Here is a 19833-nt window from a genome sequence, read left to right on the forward strand (position 1 = left end):
ACAAAGAATCTGACCTCCTGCTTTAATGATTAACTGAGATTGTTTCCCCTTTTTCCCTTTAAAAATTGTCATGGTTGAGCAGAATCTTCAGAGTGGGTCTCTGGACAGAAGTCCACCTTCTCCCCAGGTTGCCGGCTTTTCTGAATAAAGCATCTTTCCTTTCTATCAAAAAAAAAAAAAAAGGTTCCCACAATCAGAGGCATGTGTTTCTAGACTAAAAGGAAGAACGTAGTACCCAGCACAATGGATGAAAGAGGACCATGACAAGGCACATCATGGTGAAAATGCAGAACACAAAAGACAGAAGAACCTAAAAATGTTCAGGGCGAGTGAAAAAACATAAGCAGGAGGTCAGGAACTGTAACAGCAGCAGCACACTGACACCTAAAAATCAACGGAGCCACGCCTTCCAAATTCTGAGTTCAGTGTTTCCAACAGGGAATTCTGCTCCCAGCCAAATGCTCAACCAAGGCTGAGGATAGAAAAAGAAATATCCAGACATGCACACTCTTAAAAAGTTTGTCTCCAGTGTACCTTTTCTCTGGAGGTAAACTAAAAACGAGGAAGCGATGAAACCCAGGAAACCTGAATCCAACACACATCAGTTAGGAGACGACTTGGCTGGTAAACGCCATAAAGTTTATCCCAAGGCCCTGCTCGTGGCTCTTCTCTCCTAAATCGCGGACCACGAAAGGGCCGGTACCACCCAGACACCAGCCGTGGTGCCTGGGGCCGGGAGGTCGCCCCACGGAGGACGTTCCACAGAGGGCACGGGGCATCGCCCAGGGGCCCTTGCCGCTTGCTGCAGGACAGTGGCAGCGGCTCCTGGAAACTCCCCCGATGCCTGGCATGCTAGCACCTTCCCCAGGGCCGCTCTGCGAGACCGGGCCCGGAGGGCGGCACGCAGTGCCCTCGGCCACCGGGGTGACAACTTAGCGTCGGGGCTGAGACTCCCGGAACGACCCGAGCAGCGTCCCCGCTCCTCCCGCCGCCGGCCCTGTACCTCGCAGGTTTCGGATGAAGTCCTCCAGCATCATCTTCCGGTCGGGCTTAATGTTGGGGCTGTACATGTCGGTGTTGAGGAGGATGACGGCGAAGGCCAGGATGAAGACGGTGTCCGGGTTGTGGAACTGCCGCACCACCTCAGGGTTGCACATGCAGTAGCGCTGGCTGTGCGGGGAGACACGGGAGGGTGCTGACTGAGGGCCCGCAGCCTCCCTGAGCTCCAGCGACGGGGGGGGCCTGGGAACGTGCCCCGTCCTCTGAGGGCTTAAGCCCAGGGGGGCTCCCCATCCCGCCGCCAACTGCCGTCTGCCCCGTACCTCGGTCCCCATCCCCTCCGAGGGGACGGGGCAGCTGTCACACACCCAGACACCCCCGGAGCCCCACTCCCGGCCCCGTTCCAGCCTCACACAGACGCTCAGGAAAGATGCGCTGGTCGATGGGGACGGTGAGGTGCCTGCAGGGAGAGCCCGGGGGGTCTGTCCCACATCTTTGCGTCCCTCCAGGCCCTCCAGGGACTCCTGGACCCCAGGCTTACAGCCACTCTGCTTCCCCGCCCGCCCCCCGCCCCCAAGTCCCGGGCGTGTGCGAGGGGAGTGGGGCTGGGGAAGGGTCCCACCTGAAGGTCTCTATGAGCCGCTCCACCTTCTGGGCCTCGCCCTGCACGCGGATGTGCGCCTGGAACTTGCGCAGGGCCTCGTCCAGCTCCATGGCAGAGAAGTCCATCTCGTCCACCACGCAGCTGAGGCCGGGAGGGGAGGGGGTCGTGAGGGGCGTGGGCCCCGAACCTCCATCCACCCACCAGAGCTGGGAGGAGGGCGCGGCCCACCCACCGGCTGGAAGCCCCACCCTGGTGGGGAGGGGGGACTTGGTGTCTGTAACCAACAAGGGGGGACTTACCCTACCCACCCCCAGGGACTCCTTCCACGGCCCACGAGGACCCTCGTCACACCTCCTCCCACCTGACAGCCCTGCGAGGCACTGGCTGAGGGCCTCCCTCCCACCTCCGGACCCTGTGGCCCGGGGCTGCAGCCAGCTGTCCGAGGCCCCAGGGCCAGGAGGAGGCTGAGCCTGCTGCTTCCCAATGCAGGTCCTTTCCTCTCAGCCCCAGGGTGCCCAGAGTCAGAGGTTCAAACGGTGAACAGTGTTTTCTCTCCTCTCCAAGGCCTCTCGGGGCCTTTCTCCCTGGTTCCGCCCCGTTCGGGAACCTCCTCTTACACCACCACCCTCCCAGGTCGGAGCGTCTGCAGACAAGGAGCCCCCCATCCTCCCCCCCAGGTAAATGACAAGTCAGCTTAACGTGGAGGGGACAGGGTGACAGGTGCAGCCAGATTCTGGGCCTGGGCCAATCACTGAATTTTTGTGGCTTGGGGCCACAGGCTCACCTCTTGGAGCCTCAGTTTCTTTTTCTGAGAAGGGAGGGTCAGAGTCTTGCTCCCCAAGGGTGCTTCCACCTCCGAAATGCCACCTCTGACCCTGGAGAGTTCGCCTCTGGATGTCCCCCTTCCGTGCGTGGTGGGGACGAGTGCCAGGCACCCCCATCAGTCAGTGTCTCTCCTGTGGCTTGGCCTGCTCCTGGGCCTCCCTCCCGAGGACCTCCCAACCACCGGCGTATCCACGCTCACCCTCCTCGGGGTGTGCCGCTTCCAGCGCCGTGAGCGGCGGGCCCCGTGCCCCTGAGGGCCGCAGGCCCCCCCGTGCAGCGGACGTGTCGCCTTCTGCGCCCACGCGCTGCTCCGCGCTCCTCTGTCCTGGTCATCGTACACCTGCCCCACCCTGCCCTCTCTCCGTGCCCACAGCCCGTGGTGGACGCCACCAGCATCACAGCCCTGGACACCACTGCCCACCTGTCCCACCCTGAGCAGGCCCCAACTCCTCCATGATCAGCTCTGGGGCTGCCTGCGGCCTGGGAGACTTGGGGGGCCCCACTTGACCCTGGCTCTGCTGTCGGTTTTTAGGAGAAAGCAAGGAGCCCCCGTGGCGGCAGTCAGGGCCCTGGTGGTCGGCGGCCCCGCCTCCCCCCAGTCCTCTTGTGGGGAACAAGGAGGCAGGGGCGTCCCGAGGCCACCCAGGGAGGGCAGGGCCGGGGGCTCTTTCCCCCAGGACAGGGCAGATGGCCGTCTGCAGGCTGGGAGCCACGCTCAGCTTGATGAAGCCCGGGCTTCTCTCAGGCTTGGCGGCCTCAGTAGAGGGTGGGGCAGGGACTGGGAGATGGGAGGCAAGGACTTGGCCCAAGGATGGGAATGGGCTGCGTCTCGGCACCTGAGACAGACAGCCTCGACCCTTTGCTCTGTAGTCACTAATTCTTTTCTCTACGCCTCTTTTTTTTTTTAAATTAATTAATTAATTTATTTATTTTTGGCTGCGTTGGGTCTTCATGGCTGTGCGCCGGCTTTCTCTAGTTGCGGCGAGCAGAGGCTACTCTTTGTTGCAGTGCACGGGCTTCTCATTGCAGTGGCTTCTCTTGTTGCAGAGCACAGGCTCTAGGTGCGTGGACTTCAGTAGTTGCGGCACGCGGGCTCAGTCGTTGTGGCTCGTGGGCTCTAGAGCACAGGCTCAGTAGTTGTGGCGCACGGGATTAGTTGCTCCGCGGCATGTGGGATCTTCCCGGACCAGGGCTTGAACCCATGTCTCCTGCATTGGCAGGCGGATTCTTAACCACTGCGCCACCAGGGAAGTCCCCCTACTCCTCTTTGGAGCCAAACTTCTAGAAGTCATCCCTACTCATGCTGTTTCCACTTGCTCAATCCCATTCACTTTTCAACCCGCTCCAGCCAAGCATCTACCCCAGCATTCCATTAAAACTCTTGTCAAGGCCACCAGTGGCCGCCATGTTGCCAAGTCCAGGGGCGCCAACGTCTGTCCTCCTCACACCAGCCTCCTGGCAGCATCGACATGGTTAAAGACTCCCTCCTTGGAACACTCCTCTCTCTTGTTTCCACCCCATTGCCCTCCCCTAGGTTGACTCTCTCCTCTCTGGAGGCACCCCTCCTCCATCGCAGGCCCTCTTCCTTGTCCTCCTCCCCCTGGTCTCTAACTCAGGGCTGGCCACCAGGTCCCCTCCCCCACGTTACAACCTCTTCCTAGGGGCCTCACCCATTCCTATGGCTCTGAATGCCACCGCGCACTACAACTCGTAAGTGTAGCAGTGAGTTCACCCTTGTTATTTTACCAGTAGTCACTAACTAGTTAATTTTTGTTGTTGTTAATCTACAGTGTTCATAAGAGACCACCTTAAGTGGTGGTGCTGCTACACGTGGGTGAGGGCTGCTGAGTGCGCAGGCCGGTCCTTGGGCAGAGTCTCCACGAGGCCACAGGTGGTGCTAACATCTCCTGCAGGGAAGTCAGGGTGTACATATCTTATGTTTTACCAAGTATTTAATAGTTTAACTTGCTCTGAGTAAATATTCGATAATGTCTACTTTGAGGAATTCTCCAGATGAAATGTCACCACACCCAGCATCGCTCTCCCCTCAAAGCTAAACATATGTACGTGTTTATTTGGTATACTCTGCACAGATTACTCCAGTGGGCCTGCAGCAAAGACATATTCGCACACAAGGACCTGGTGTTCCGAATTCCCGGCAGCCCCGGAGGCTGTGCGCTGTGACCGGCCACCTCTGTTCTCCGCCCGCCCCAGTCACCAGACCTTGCTGCCTCTCCCTGCCTCTGTTCTCCGCCCGCCTCTACCCTCCCTGCAGCCTCTGCTGAGGCTAAGGGCCTCGTCATCCGGCCACAGCTGGGACGTCAGTAGCCTCCGAACCAGCCTCCCTGCCTCCGAACCATCTTCCGGAACCACACTTCTAGGACGGCCACTTGGCCCTGTCGCTCACTCCTCTGCTTATACTTTTTCGAGGTTTCCCACACCCCTCGTGTGAAGCCTGAGCTCCCCAGCCAAGCACGGCCCTGGTCGCCCCCAGACTCTCCTGCCCCTGCCGCATCCTGACTCCAGCCCTGCAGCCTGGCTCTCCCACGGCCCCAGGTTTGCACACGCTGCTCTTCCTTCCTGCCGCCCACCCCCAACCTCCAGGTCTGCCTTCCCTCTCTCCAGAATCTTCCTCGACCTCCGTGGTGCCTCTGCTGTGTCTCCCGTGTCACCCAAACAACTGCCCGTCCTCCCACCGGGCCACACGCTCCCCGACGCCCGGCGTCGGTCTCTGCATCCCTGGCGTATGTATGAACTCAGTAAACATTCCTGGGGTGGATGAATGAGTGAGTGACAGACCAAGCTCAAGAGCGAATGGGGCTGTGAGCACACGGTCACCTGCGGCCGGTGCCTTTGGAAGCTCTGCCTGGCGGCCGCGATCAGCTGAACCTGACCCCCGGACACGGCTGCCGAGGGAAGGGCCCCGTGGACTCCAGACCTCGGGCAGCGAGGCAGCCTGGAGTGCCCGTGCTTCCCACTTCCCTCAGCCAACCGCACGGGCCACTGAGTGATGAGAACCCGGTGACCTGGCCCTGATGAGGCCGCTCCTGAGGTGCTGTCTGGACCTGCCTCGGAGGGGCCGCTGACTAGGGGTGATTGCGGAGGTGCTCTTGCTGTGGGGGGGGGGGCTTCTCCTTTCTGTGGGTTTCTGTGGCAAGTCCCTCCCAAGGGCTGGGCAAGCGTAAGCACAGATGTTCCCCGCATCTGTATAAACAGGTGCAACCTTGCAGGAAATTGCTGGTTAACACATCCGTGCGTGGCGTTAGTCTGTGTTGCAGGGAGATGAAGTGGCGCACACAACTGTGATCAAAATGAATTTCGTCATCTCAACTATTTTTTTTTTTAAACGATAGCAAGACAGTGTCTGGCAGACAAAGGAACTGGTTGGGAGATGAAAATAGGTAATGTTAGCAGCAGGGGTTTTTAATTGGCTGAAGAGACAGCAAAGACCTGGAAGGTGAGGTACAGGCCAAGGCCGGGAAGGGGTGTGTGCGGGGCCCATGTGGGTCTCTGCTCCAGGCGGAGCCGGGGCCAGGTTTCAGGGTTAGGATGGAAAACAAAACTGCCCACCGCCACGAGCTGAAGGAACCCAGGTGTTACTTCTGCAGTTCTTGTCTCAATTCAATTAAAAATATCCCCATCCGCTAGGGAGTTACTTTTGTTAGTCGGAGCTCATAACGTGCCAGACAAAGGTCAAGGCTTTCTGGAAAAGTGCAACGTGGCCAAGAAAATAGAGCGGGAGGGAACTGACGCAGGAGGACCTGCCAGACTCCCTGGTGACAACACGGGGACAAAGAAAATCTTGTTTGAAGTCCTCAGAAGGGATGGCGGCGGGTGCACCTTGAAACTGCCCCCACAAATCGGGAGTCCGTGTGGACGCGGAGGCTGCTTCCCTTTTGCTGGGCCTGGCAGCCCCCTGTTCGCCCGTGGTTCTCAAACTTGAGGGCGTGCCAGAATCACCCAGCAGGCTGATCAACTGCACGTAGCTAGGCACCACCCCAGGGTTTCTGAATCCAGGCGTCTGGGCTGGAGTCTGAGAATCGATGTTGCTAACGAGTTCCTGGGCGCTGCTTCTGTTTGGGGGACCACACTTTGAGACCCATGCTCTGTGCCAATGACGGGTAGGACGGGAAGAAGTCAGGCCTTTGGTGTCAGGCACCCTTGGATTTGAATCTTGTCTCTGCCATATACGTCTTCAGTTCCAGTCACTTAGCCTCTCTGTGCGTCATTTTCCCCATCTCTAGAATGGAGCTAACACCTAAAACATCCAGTGGGCAGGTGGGGCAGGGTGGTATGGGTTTTAGAAGAGACAATGTATGTAAAGCTCCCAGTTTATAACAGAGCTTAAGAAATGAGGTTCTCCAGACTTGTGGTTGCCAAGGCGGGGCGGGGGGAGGGAGAGGGATGGTTTGGGAGTTTGGGGTAAGTAGATGCAAATTATTACATTTAGAATGGATGAACAACAAGGCCCTAATGTACCTTGCACAAGGAACTACACTCAGTATCCTGCAACAAACCATAATGGAAAAGAATATTAAAAAGAAGAATGTCTACATGTGTATAACTGAGTCACTGTGCCGTACAGCAGAGGTTGGCACAATATTGTAAATCAACCATACTTCAACTAAAAAATATATATTAAAAAAAAAAGAAATGAGAGTTCTCGTTAGGGACCGAATCGGAGCTGACGTGCCCCATGAGTAAGTAGATCTGCGGTTCCCTCTAGCGTAGGTATGAAGACCCTCTCCTTCATTGCCAATGAACTCACCTGAAATTTCATCACTAGACCCATCAACTGTTTAAAACATACTCTATCAGAGAGAGGAAACTGACTTAGCTCAGATCAATGGAGATTTGTGCATCAGTTTCTCAGCTCTGTTTTCTTCCCAGATGAGAGGGTTGGAGCCCAGCAAAGAAAGGTGAGTCATGGATGGGACAGCATCTGATTCCGTTCAATTACTCTGCCCCTGGCCTGGGCACTAGCCATTTCTTCTCTCTGGGCCTCAGTCCCTGGCCGGGTAAAATGAGAGGGCTGGACTAGCTGACGCGTCTAAAGCATTTCTCAGCACCATGATTCACAGCTGGGCTCTGACAAGCACAGTAAAGGCATTCGGACCACACATCTGTTGGGATGAAGCACAAGTTAGGATGGTGGAGAGCTCAGGGCTCAGGTCATGGACCACTCTGCCAGGCTTCAGATCTCAGCCGCTGGTCAGCTCTGGGACTGCGGCAAGCAACCCACCCTCTCTTCCTCGGTTTCCTTCACTTGGTGCAGACTCCCAACACTGGCCTCCCAGCACTGCTGGCAAGATGGTATGAGGCTTTGCACGTAAGGTTCTTAGAACCGTTCCTGCCGGCACACGATACACGCTGGATATGTGTCAGCTGCCTGCTCACTCACAGACAGCCCTCCTGAGAAACCCGCGGGGAGTGACTCCCAGGAAGTCCCACTGCAAAGAGCGGCCAGTTTCAGCCACACCTGAACATCACACAGGATCCAGAGAGACCTCTCCAGAGCTGGGCCCTGGGTACTCAGGAAGGGAATGGGTGGTGGGTATGTTCATTTTTGTGTAAAAGCCCAATTTCTATGCATCTGTGACGAAGCCAAAGACAGTCTCAACTCTGGACTTTTTCACCCCACGCTGGGGTTCCAAGATCTCCACATACAGGCGCAAATGATTCTTTTAAATGCCAATGACTCTTTCCTGGTAAGTAGAATCTTTCATCTGTGTGTGTGTGTGAGCATGTGTGTGTGTGTCTGTGTGTGTGTGCAGTGGTGGGGATAGGGGAGAGGGCACTGGAGAGGTGAGGGGTCAAGGTCATAAAACCCAAAGACACCACATTTAGAAGAGACCCCCTCCTTCCATTCCTCTGGTTGGGGGTCAGCATCAAGTTTTCAGAACAGTGGAAATAGCCCCCAAAGTCTTCGATCCCTGCCTGCCCCAGCCTCTCTCCACCCTCCGCCAGCCCCGTCAGAGTGGGCCTGGGCCCCAGCCTGCTCTCCCCTGCCCCGTGGATCTCCTCAGGAGCAGGGCAACCCTTCCGAGGCTACACACAGACAACACGCAGGACCTTCTCAAATCATTCCTTCCTAGCGATGAGAGGCCAGAGCCTTCCAGCCTATTGAGTTTGACAGACAATCTGTCTTCATTTCTGAATGTCCCCTAAGAAGAACAAATCTGTTGCACTCTGGCCAAAACATTTCCATGGAAATGAAATAATGAAATCTGACTAAAACGTCAGACTCTAATATCTAACCAAGAATGGAGCAGACACCGTGAGAGAAGGAACACCCGGGAAACTTTCTTCCGGCTACTCAACCCTGAAGCTGCCTTTCGTGCGTTTTCTTGGAAATGACAGATGCCCTCCACAGGCATGAAGATCACCCGGGCCAGGAAAGAGACTGCTCACAGCCAGCACACACCCTTTCCCCATCCGCTGGCCTTCAAACCTGCTGAAGCGCACATTTCAGAAAGGAAACAGAGCGGAGGCAAACTTCCCAGCCATGTGAAAACTGAGAGCCAGACGCTTGCAGCCCCGGAGAATCCTGATCCCCGCTGCCCCTTGGCTCCCACTGCCCTTCCCCCTCAGCACCAGGGAACGACTTCCTCCAAGCTTGCGGTGGCCCCTCCCCTCCCCAGCATGGAACTCTGTCCCAGACCAGCCCTGAGGAGTCTGAGGTTTCCCTGTGTTGGAGGAGGGAGCCGAGGGGAAGGGAGGCGAGAGGGGTCTAGTGCCCTGTGCTTTTAAGTGGGAAAAATAATAATAGAAATAGCTGACATTTTAAAAGAATGTACTAAGCATCAGGCACTGAGTTAAGCACTTTATATGCACTTAAAAAATTTAATTCATATGACTGGTTCTATTATCCCCATTTGACAAATGAGGAAATTGAGGCTGGTTTCTCCTAAAAAAACAAACAAACAAAAAACAAACGCCAACAACCAAAATGCAACACCTTCCCGGGTCAACACTGGAATGGACGTGGCCCTTTGAGCTCAGAATGCCTCCTATTATTATCTGATAAAGCCTGGTTGGATACATTCTTTCTTGGAATGGGGCATCCATGGAGCTAGGACACAAAGGGATGGAGAGGTCAGCTTCCTGACCCCGGAGGCAAATGTCACCGCATCTGTGATGCTCAGACGTGGATCAGATTCTGCTTGGTCCAGCTCCTCCTCTCTTCCTGTCCCCCCAGGCCCAGGAGTGGGGGGAGGGCTCCATGCCTTCCCCTCCCAGAGACTCTCAGCCTCTCCCCTTCCCGTCTGGCTGCATCTTGGAGAGAGCGGTGGCTTGGGCTGTCTCAGTCTCCAAGGGGATGGGTGATTTATGTCTTTTATTCAGCAGACAGCTTTGTACAGAATGGATACAACAGGCTGAATGTCACCGGCGGGGGCGGGGGCACGTGCAGAATCCCAATGAAGCCTTCCCGGCCTGGACACATGGCACTGGGTGACTGTCCCTGTGTGTTTTCTCTGGTGGGAGTAAGGAAGAGGCATTGGATCCTGAAAGGTTCTGAGAGCGCTGGCTTGAGTGGCAGGGAGATGCCAGCAACCCCAGCGTCCTGCTGCCCTGCCAGTGCCTGTCTCTTCCTGCTTCTTCATCCTCTCCAGGCACCTCGCAGCAGACAAACCAGGCAGTCGGCACGCTGCAGACCTGGGGGAGGAGGGCTCCTTTCCATGGAGCGTCATGTGCAGGCCGAGTCTGCTGGGGCCTCAGAGCCCAGGGCCTGCATGGCTGCAGAACAAAGCACGAGGGACTGAGGCGTTCACGGCGGCAGAATTGGGGCTCAGCTCTGTACTCGACCCCCCCTAGGCCCACAGTGCCCACTGGAGGCTAGTGGGCCCCTCACCTCTCTTTCCATGTTCCTCCTCGCATCTCTCCCCGTTGAGACCTGGGTCTATAACTTCCCTGAGGCCACGAGCCAGGCCTGTTCCTCCCCCCACCATCCCGCCCCGACATGTACACACGTGGGATGCCCAGTGCAGTCCTATTCCCAGCATACAGTAGGCACTCAATATTTGCTGAATGAGTGGTGAATGGCCATCTTGTTCCCCCGTGAACGCTGGCACCCCAGCCCCACCCTGGAGCCTGAGGGCTGCTCTGGGCAGCTCTAGCAGGATGACAAAGCTTGTTCAGGGCACATGATGTTGCATGACACCAGGGTGCCACAAACGCACTAAGGATTAGGAAAGACGATAGATTCACCGGCGCTGGAGGGACCTCTGAGATCACACAGCTCAACCCTCTGTCTCTGCAGATGAGGAAGCCTGGAGAAGTGACTTGCAAAAGCTCCAGAGCGTGTTAGGAACAGAGCAGGGGCCAGAGCCGGACTCTCAGGACCAGCCACCTCTCCTGCCCCCACACTGCCTTCTCATCCAAGCCTGAGCCCGCTCAGCCGCGAGCCCTAGACCCCAGCCCACCTCCCCTCTCACACAGGCGGCAGCGGCTGGTCTGAATCTCCAGCCCACATGACCTCCCAGGGAGGATGGCAATTAGCTTCCATTGTGCTGCTCCGCACAACCTGGGCTGCAGAAAAACTGTGTGTTCCCAGAGCTGCAGATCAACAGGGGCCTAGCAGGTCAGAATGCCGGGGCCAGGCCACAAGGGGTCTGGAAAGGCAGAAGAGAACAGACAAGGCGGTCAGGGCCTGGGAGTGAAGCAGTCACCCCTGCCCCAGAGCAGACGGACAAAGCGGGGTCCCCCAGCGGGTGTGGGGCAGTGGGAAGGAGTGAAGCCATCGGGCGCAGCAACTGTACTCCTTTGCCAGTGGAAAGGGGACAAAAGCAAATGAAAAGCTCATGTCGGGAAGATGAACCAGACAGAGGAAAACAGGAAAGGAAGGAGACGGAAACCTTGATCTTTCTCCTCTTCTGCCATTGCCTCAAGGCATCCCCTCAGGGCACCCACACAGCAGGGGTGGTGGGATGGAGAAGCGGAGCCAGAGGGAGAGGAGGAAGACGAAGAAATGCTGTCCCTTTAGGGCTTTAGGCGCTCAGAACACCAGTTCTGGGAGGAACAGCTGATGGTCCAAAGCCACCAGGAGTCAGAGGCAGGAGCTGGCTTCTGTCAACTAAGGGCCATCAGGGATTTCAAGGCCCCTTGAATGGGTCCAAGCCCCCTCTCTTCTGACTGCACTCAGGTAACAACTATCCCATCATGAATTTAGGAATGTGACAGGGATTCCCAAGCACAACGGATCTCTCCTCCTAACCCACCGCAGCAGGACTGCTCCATAAAGAGAAGCCAGGTGTCTGAGTCCCACCCTGGGGACACTGACAGGGACTCTGTGCTTCTAAGCCCTGAAGCAGGAGCCCCCAGCCCTCTGTAGCAGGCCCTTGCTCCTTCAAGAGCAAGTACAAAAGGACGAGGTTCTCCCAGGACTCCTGGGGAAACGCTTCGGCAGACTGTACCCAAGGAGAAGGGGGTGGGGAGAGAAGTGGGGAGGGCTCCTTACAGAATGGTGACCTTCGAGAAGGAAGTGAGCTTAGTGGGGGCCCAGCAGAAGAGAGGAGGGGCATTGGGAGAGGCGTGGGGAGAGACAGGGGTCCGGAGCAGACTTCACGGGGCCTCGCCCCCTCTCTGCCAGAGGAGGGGGGGTTCCAAGGCCCTGCCCCTCCACCCCAGGGAATGCTCTCCCTGCCCTGGGGCTCGCCTACCTATCCATGGCACCACACCCACGAAGCAGAGCCCTAGCAAATGCAGCCCCCTCACCCCCGCCAAATCCTCCATCTCCTGGACTTTAATCTTGGTGGTCAGTCTACCTTTATGGAATCATAGTACTTTCTGGCTCTAAAACCCCTCAGTCTAACCCCTTCTTTTTCTGCCTCATGTTTCCCCCACGATATAAAGAGGACACTCAGGGGCTGGGAGCTGGAAGGTGGCAGGAGAGGGTGCTGAAGGGCCGGTCCCCCAGGTGGAGATGGCCCTGGAGCTGACACGGCCTTCTTTTTTCAGGCTCACTCTCATGCCTTTTGGTCTCCCTTGACCATTTCTGTGCCAGCCCCAGCCCCGTCCCCAGCGCCATCCGCGTCCCCATCCCCATCCCCATCCCCATCTCCGTCCCTGTGTCCCCATCCCCATCCCCATCCACAGCGCCTACGCAGAGGAGCACCTTGGCTCAGTAAGCAGCAGAATGACTGGAAGGGAGGCAGGTGATTGGCTAAGGACCATGGGGCTTCTGGCTCCTGGACCAATCAGGAAGCCACCAGGACTGGAGCCAGGACTTCTGGGAATCCACCCAGACTTTAGAGGTCCTGTCCTCTGCGTGGCCTTCCCCAGCTGAGGTCCCAGGCCGCCCAGGAGATCCGGGAGGAGGGGCCGGGAGGGCGGGGCGGAGCCCGAGGCGGGGCACTCACTCGAGCACGTCGCGGTTGAACTGCTTCTTGCTGTTGCCCAGGAACTCTCCGATCATCTGGCGGCTCAGGCCCTTACGCTGGAGCAGGAAATGGGCCACTCCGATGGGGGTGTCGGGGATGAAGCCTCGAGAGATCAGGAACTGGATGCCCTTGTCCGGGTTTCTGGGGGTGGGGTGGGGAGGGGTGGAGAGGTAGAGAGTGAGGCAAGTCTCCCCATGACGCCTTTCCTCCCTTCCTTCCTGCCTAGGGAACCCACAAAAGTGCCTGGAGGTCGTTGGGCAGAACTCCCAGGACATGTCAGCATTCCTTCCACGGCAGAGGGGCTCCCCTTAAAAAGCCCCTCTCGCCATGTTCTCCTGAGCCTCCCTGCACAGGAGTGAAGATGGTGCGGGACTGGGGAGGTCTGGCCAAGTAGATTCCAGAGCAGGTGGAGAGGTGTCCCTTGCGTCTTCCTGCCTCAGTCCCACTGGATCTGACCCTGAGGTCCCCAAGCCCTCCCTCCCACCTGTATCCTGCTGTCTACACTCAGGACCCACGCCCGAACCGGGAGGACAGAGGAGACTGGGAAATGGAGGTGGGATATCCTACCACACCCCTCTTCCCCGTGTGTGGCAGACGCAAGAAAGACCCTGCTCTTCAGGGTTGACTTTCCCAGGCTTGAGTCTGTGTGTGGGTGTGGGTGTGAGTGCTGTGTCTTAAGGCACATGTGCTCCCAGCTTGGTCTGCAAATCCATGCTGCTCCCTGAGCTGGAGCTTACCGGTCCAGGAGAAGATAAGTACAGAAATAGAGGCTAAGCCTTTAGACCGTTTTCTAGCACGTTGACATTTTCAGGACAACCAAGCATGTGATTGTTTTTCTAGCAACTCATTTTAATTGTATTTTACAGAAGTGTCGGCCCACAGCATATTGGGTAAAAACCCAAACTGGTCCTTCACTACAGATAATTTGAGAACCACTGTCTTGTGGGATCCAAGTATGTGTGCGTGTGCAGAAGCGAGGGTAGGGCTGTGCTCACCAGGGTGGCAGCCTGAGGTACAAGAAGCAGCACTGGGGGCTTCCCTGGTGGCGCAGTGGTTGAGAGTCCGCCTGCCGATGCAGGGGACACGGGTTCGTGCCCCGGTCCGGGAAGATCCCACATGCCGCGGAGCGGCTGGGCCCGTGAGCCATGGCCGCTAAGCCTGCGCGTCCGGAGCCTGTGCTCCGCAACGGGAGAGGCCACAGCAGTGAGAGGCCCGCGTACCGCAAAAAAAAAAAAAAAAGCAGCACTGGGAGTCACACAGGTCTGACTTCACCCAACTCTGCCACTTACTAGCTGTTTCACCGGGCTCAGCTCACCTCTCTTGTGTGAGCCTGTTGCCTGTTCTGTAAAATGGCGTACTGATGCTCTCTCTAGAACTTGTTAGGAAGTCTGCAAATGTTTTATGTCAGGTGAGCTATGAACAGTAGCTCTTCCCCCTAGAATATAAGCTGCTTGAGGCCAGGGGATGTGTCTTGCCCATCTTTGCGGTTTCCGCAAGCACTCCAAACATAACTTCTGAATGAGTAAATGAACACACAGGCGAATGGCTTCTGCTCAGTCCTCATTGATTAGGCAGGAGGGAGGCCGTGTCTCCCGGCTCAGGGCTATGAAGGAAGGGGTGAGTGGAGGGTGGAGACAAGGGCCTCACGTACTTGAAATCTCCACAGGACGGGCATGTGTGCTTCCTCTGCTTGCCACCAGCTGTATACCTCGGTTGCAAGGAGGTTCTGGCTGGGGGCTCTGAGCTATGGTGGTCGTTCATTTCTCTGCTCCCACGCCCCTGTTCTCTTCTGCTTCACCTCTGCTTGCCTGACACTCCCCTCCTACCCGCCCCCCGCACCCCCGTTCCTTGCACCAGGTCTCTGGTCCCCCCACCCTTTCCTCCTTTGGTCACCGCCTCTTCTCTCCGTGTCATCAACCCCATGAGACTGATATTCCCTGTTTCCTTAACTTCATGTCCTACCCGAATGCTTTCTGCCCAAGCCTTATACTACTTGTACTATTATCTACTTAATACTGCATTTTCTCTGAAATTTTCTCACTTTTCAAAGCCTAGCTTCATCTAGCAGTACTAGTGGTTAAAGCATAGGTTTGAGGTGTTTTAAACCCTAATCTTTAACATAAATGCATATCAGTTAAAAATAGAATGAGTATTCCCACACTATCTCAAGGATCAGGCGTGGGCCGGAGGCCACCTGGGAGGACCCTGGGATGATTTGGTCCATTCCCCGGGCCCGCTGCTCACCTGTAAGTGCAGCCCCTGCCCCGCCCCTCCTGGAACTTACATGTTGAAGAGGTTGAGGCCGATGCGGTAGAGCCGCTTGCGCAGCGTGTCGGTGGACAGCGTGGGAGACTTGCAGCTGGCCGGGTTCTCGCAGTGGTAGCGCGGCAGGCTCAGGATCACGGCCTGCAGGGCCTCCTTGGAGGCCGAGGCCGACGCGGCCGACTTGGTGGACGCGCTGCTGCTGCTCAGCTGCTCCGAGCTGTCGCCGGCCTCGGCCTCCGCCCCTTTCCCCGCCTCCTCGGCCTCCTCCTCTCCGTCTTCCTCCTCCTCCGCCGCCGCCGCCGGCACCGCGGCCCCCGGGGCGCTGGCGCGCAGGGCCCCGTCGGCTCCCGCCTCTGCGCTCGCGTCCTCGGCGGGCACGTCCTCCTGGCCGGAGCTGGGGACCTCCGGGGCCTCCTGCCCAACGGCCTCGTCCTGCTCGGCCTTGCCCGCCGCGGACTCTGCGGGGGCTGAGGCCGTCGGCGCGCCCAGGCAGTTGGCCACGGACAGAGCCGTGGAGGAGGAGACGGAGATGTTCCGGCTGGCGATCTGCACGGTCACGTCCCGGAAGGCCATCATGAGGGTGCTGCCGTGGCCCTGGGGCGGGCCGGCGGGCTCGGCGGGCTCGGCCCAGTCCCCCGAATGGGCGCCGTCGGGCTCCCGCGCCTCGGTCTCCAGGCCCGGCGGCCCCGTGCCCGCGCGCAGGGCCCTGTGGACCTGGTAAGCGCCGCTCTCCTGCAGGGAGCACACGGTCTTGAGGCTCCAGGTGCTGAGGGCGTCGTCGATGGACTTGGCCAGGGACTGCACCTGCTCCGTGAAGGAGTCCTCCAGTTCGGTGAGCGTGCCTGCGATGGTGGGCGGCAGGGAGGGCGAGCGCGCCAGCGGCAGCGCCGAGAGGCCGCAGCCCTCCAGGAGCGCCCTCTCGGCCGCCAGGCTCTCGGCCGTGGGCGCGCGCGCCTTGCGCAGGGAGATGCGCCGCGGCAGGCGGCTCTCCAGGAGCGAGTTACGGATCTTCTCGAAGTTCTTGCTGAGCTGGTACTGGCGGAAGGCGGTTTGGATGGTGCAAGCGGCGCGCCGGGACACCAGGTGGCCTCCGTACTTGTGTTCTAGCATTTCAATCTGCAGCGAAGACAAAGAGGCGCGCGAGCGCAGTTAGGGGAGGGGTGTGACAGCCCTTGAGAAAGACGGTGGCGGCGGCTGTCGACTGGGGCAGGAGGCGAGCTGCTAAACTTCGGCGGGGGTGCGGGAAGGCACAGCTTCGGGGCACTGAGGGGCTCATGTCTGAAAACCCTAGCACGCCATGGCCTGAGATGCCAAGGCTCCTAGAGGTGTGGGATGTAGGACTGGATTCCGGGATTGGTGACGCCAGGGGCAGGGGACGGACGAGTTGTCCCTCCTACGAATGGTAGGAGGCGGTTATTTCCAAATGTTCATATCAGAGATGCATACGGTAGTGTTCATGGCTGAAATGCATGACATCTTGAATTTGTATTAAAATACTCCATCAGGAAAAGTGGGAGGGCTAGATGAAACAATATTAATAAAACTTGTTAGGGCTGGGTGATGGTTAAATGGGAGTTTATTACACTATTCTTTCCACTTTTGTGTATATTTTTAAATAGCAGAAAATTGAAAATGAAATAGAAAGGCTAAAAACATTGCTGCTACTCCTGTTCACCTGCTTTCTTTCTCAGCATTCATGTCATGCATTGGGGTAGTTTCCTGTTCCTGGGAGCCTCATAAGGGTTGGGATCGGGGTTGGATCATCTCTGTGTTCCCAGCATCCAGCCCAAGTGCTGGCACAGGATAGAGCTCAAAAACTGGGAATTTCATAAAAAGACAGATGGATGATGGATGGATGTTTCAATAAGGGGAGTCCCTCCAGGCTACCCTGCTCCACAATTCCAGTCACCTCTGTTTCCAACAATGGGAGCTGTTACAACCAGGGCAGGGCTTGGTGGGGCTGGCTGGCAGGGGCCGGGGTGGGGACGGCACTGCCTCATCTGGGCAGATGGGAACCCAGGAAAACTTCTGGCACTGGCCAGTCTGTCTTCAAGGCCCTTCCTCCCCTCCTCTCAGCTCTCTGTCACCCATCTGTGTTCTTCTCTCCTCCTTGGGTGGCTAAGGTCTCACTTTTTCTCTCTTATCAAAAACCTCTCAGGAAAGGACTAGAAAGACATTCCCCCGAGGTGTGAATGAGGTGTGAATGACCCGTAACAGTTAGCAGTGCTCCTTCCTAGAGATGTTCGCACTTAAATAACAGACAAAGCCTGTGTGAAGCGGAGTGGACAAAATGGTAGTACTGTGGTGGGTTCCATCAGTCCTTAGGGAAGCCTGGGAAGTGAGAAAGTATTCCTGGGCCCTGAAACTGTGTCCTATTCCCAGCCGTACACTCCACTTACACAGAGTAGCCTTCCTGAACTAAGAATCGGGGCAGGGGGCTGAAATTAATAACTCAAGGCAAGAGCAACATCAGTCCTCCATCCTGCCCCAGGATTGTGGGGGGAGGGGTACAGATACAAAGGCCAAATTTCATCCCCCAATACAAGGAACACTTCACTGTGCTTCCTGCTCCCCCAGGGACTGCAGCTGGAGTGACTACTTCCCAACTACCCTGGCAGCCCCCTCTGTTCCTTGCCTGTGGGTGACCCACAGCTGGACCAGCAGAGACATCCTCCCAGCCCAGGAGACGTCATAGATACAATCCCAATGCCCAGGGACAAGCCCAGGTACACGGGACCTCCTCAGTGTGTGTCTTGGGCTCTTCCTGTCTCACCATCCAATGCCCTTTCCCATCCCCGAGCCTAGTGGCATTACGCTGCCTCTCTCCCCACATCCAATGCTTCTCTCTGAAGAGACTTGGAAAACGTATTCATGTTAAGGTTGAGAAGGCCACCAAGTCTTCCTATAGGACTCCTCCCAGAAGCACTTGCAGCTCACAAGGTGCAAGTCCTTAAGCAGAAGGCAGGAAGCTCTCCTGGGACTCATGCCCCTGCTGTTGTAGGGACATCCAAGGCGCTCTTATAAAGCATGCCAAGCGTATTAGTTATCTCCTGCTGCAGAACAAATTGCCACAAAGGTAGCCGCTTAAAAGAACACCGTTTATTTCCTCACAGTTCTGGAGGCCAGCAGTCTGGGCACAGCTCAGCTGGGTTCTCTGCTCGGGATCTCACCCGGCTGAAATCAAGGTGTCAGCTAGGACTGCACTTTCATCTACGGGTCGGGGTCCTCGTTCAAGCTCACTCCTGTTGGCAGATCTCAGCTCCTGGAGATTTAAGACTGAGGCCTCAATTACCAGAAGCTGCCTGCTGTTCTCTGCCACCTGGTCCCCTTCACAACGTGGTCGTTTGCTCCTTCAAGGCCAACAAGAGAGCCTCTGTCTGAGGCCTCACTGCCTTTAAAGGGTCCACCTGATTCATTCAGGCCACCCGGGATGACCTCCCTTTTGACTAACTCAGTGTCAACTGGTTGGTAACTTAATCGTAGTGGTGACACCCATCATATTCACTAGTCCCGCCCACACTCTGGGGGGAGGGGATTATATAGGCGTGTCCACCGGGATCAGGCATCTCTGGGGCCCTCTTAGAATGCTGCCTGCCATACCAACTGGACAGTTGCCTGTGGGCCTTTATCTAGGTATGACCTCATGCACCCAGGAGCCCCAGAGAAACACAGGTATCTGCCTCTGATGCATTCCCCTCCTGCTTCTGCAGAAATCACACCAGAAGGAAGAGAACACTGTAGCTCCTGAGGCCCAGAATCGGCCTTGGCTTAGGCAGAAAAGTCCTCCAAGGGGAAGAGTAGAGAGGGAGGGGAACTGACTGCTCACCTGCCTCCTTCTCGCAAGTTCCACATCCCATTTACCCCTCCCCAAGCACCATGAGCGACTGACCCCAGACAGGAATTCACATCTCCTTCCCCCCTGGCCTGCTCATAGGTCTAGGGAAACCCCTGGCCCAAGAGCTTCTCTTCAGATTATGAGATGCTACCGGCAATAGAGGGAAGGTATGAAATCCCATTGCCTGGAGTGTTTCTAAAATGGTGAAAGTTCCACCCCCTGGCATGGTGTCATCCCACCTAGAGGCACAGGCTGGCTGAGATAACTGAGGAGACTTCTTCTACCAGCCGGTGTCCATGCTTCACCCAAGGAGAGAAGAAAACCAGATTTTAAATTCTTGAATCTGTTCCATCAAGTCCTCCACTAGACTGTAAGCCCTGTGAAGGCAGACTTTGCCTGCCATGCTCACTGCTCTATCCCCAATGCTTAGAGTACATAGTAGATCTTCAATGAATACTTATTGAATAAATTAAACCCTTCCTAATCTGACCGTAACTTTTCTCTCCCGGGCTGATGGTTTCACCCTCTCTGGCCTCCTTTGTAAGTTTACTTCATCCCCTAGTCTCTCCTACTTGCATTTCCAGCCTCTACCCTGGTTTTGACTCCTTTCCACCAGCCTACAGACCCTCCTTAGTGTCCCAGGCTGAAACATGACCCTGCTTGACTCCCCTGCTCTGGGGCACTAGCCCAATCTCTTTGTATTTTTCCACCAAACCTGTAGGAGGGCTCCGCCTCAGTCCGTGAGCACACGCCGAAGCGCCGGCCAGCCCCGTGTACCCTGGCTGCTTGCACCTGCCTCCTGCTCCCACCAGACTAACGAAAGGACTCTCAGAAAAGCTGCCGATGACCTTCAATCACTAAATCCCATCCTCAGCCCTCCTCCCCATCCTTTCTGCAGCTCTGATACTTTATCACCTGGAAACTTG

General features: G+C 56.8%; 1 protein-coding gene across 2 annotated transcripts in view; it reads right to left on the minus strand.

Annotated features, from left to right (window-relative positions):
• Nucleotides 1-19833, minus strand: part of IQSEC3 (IQ motif and Sec7 domain ArfGEF 3) — an 89091-nt gene that overhangs the window by 17040 nt on the left and 52218 nt on the right. The window contains exons 4-7 of one of the 2 annotated variants that reach the window (XM_060112950.1): nt 15092-16188; nt 12787-12948; nt 1622-1744; nt 1004-1170 (exon numbers count right to left, since the gene is read on the minus strand). In XM_060112950.1, the coding sequence (XP_059968933.1) occupies nt 1004-1170; nt 1622-1744; nt 12787-12948; nt 15092-16188 (1549 nt within the window). Of the gene's footprint in view, nt 1-1003; nt 1171-1621; nt 1745-12786; nt 12949-15091; nt 16189-19833 lie in introns of those variants that run through there. The other variant, XM_060112951.1, reaches the window with a different exon arrangement.

Source organism: Mesoplodon densirostris, chromosome 11, assembly GCF_025265405.1.
Source record: "Mesoplodon densirostris isolate mMesDen1 chromosome 11, mMesDen1 primary haplotype, whole genome shotgun sequence".
Taxonomy (NCBI): domain Eukaryota; kingdom Metazoa; phylum Chordata; class Mammalia; order Artiodactyla; family Ziphiidae; genus Mesoplodon; species Mesoplodon densirostris.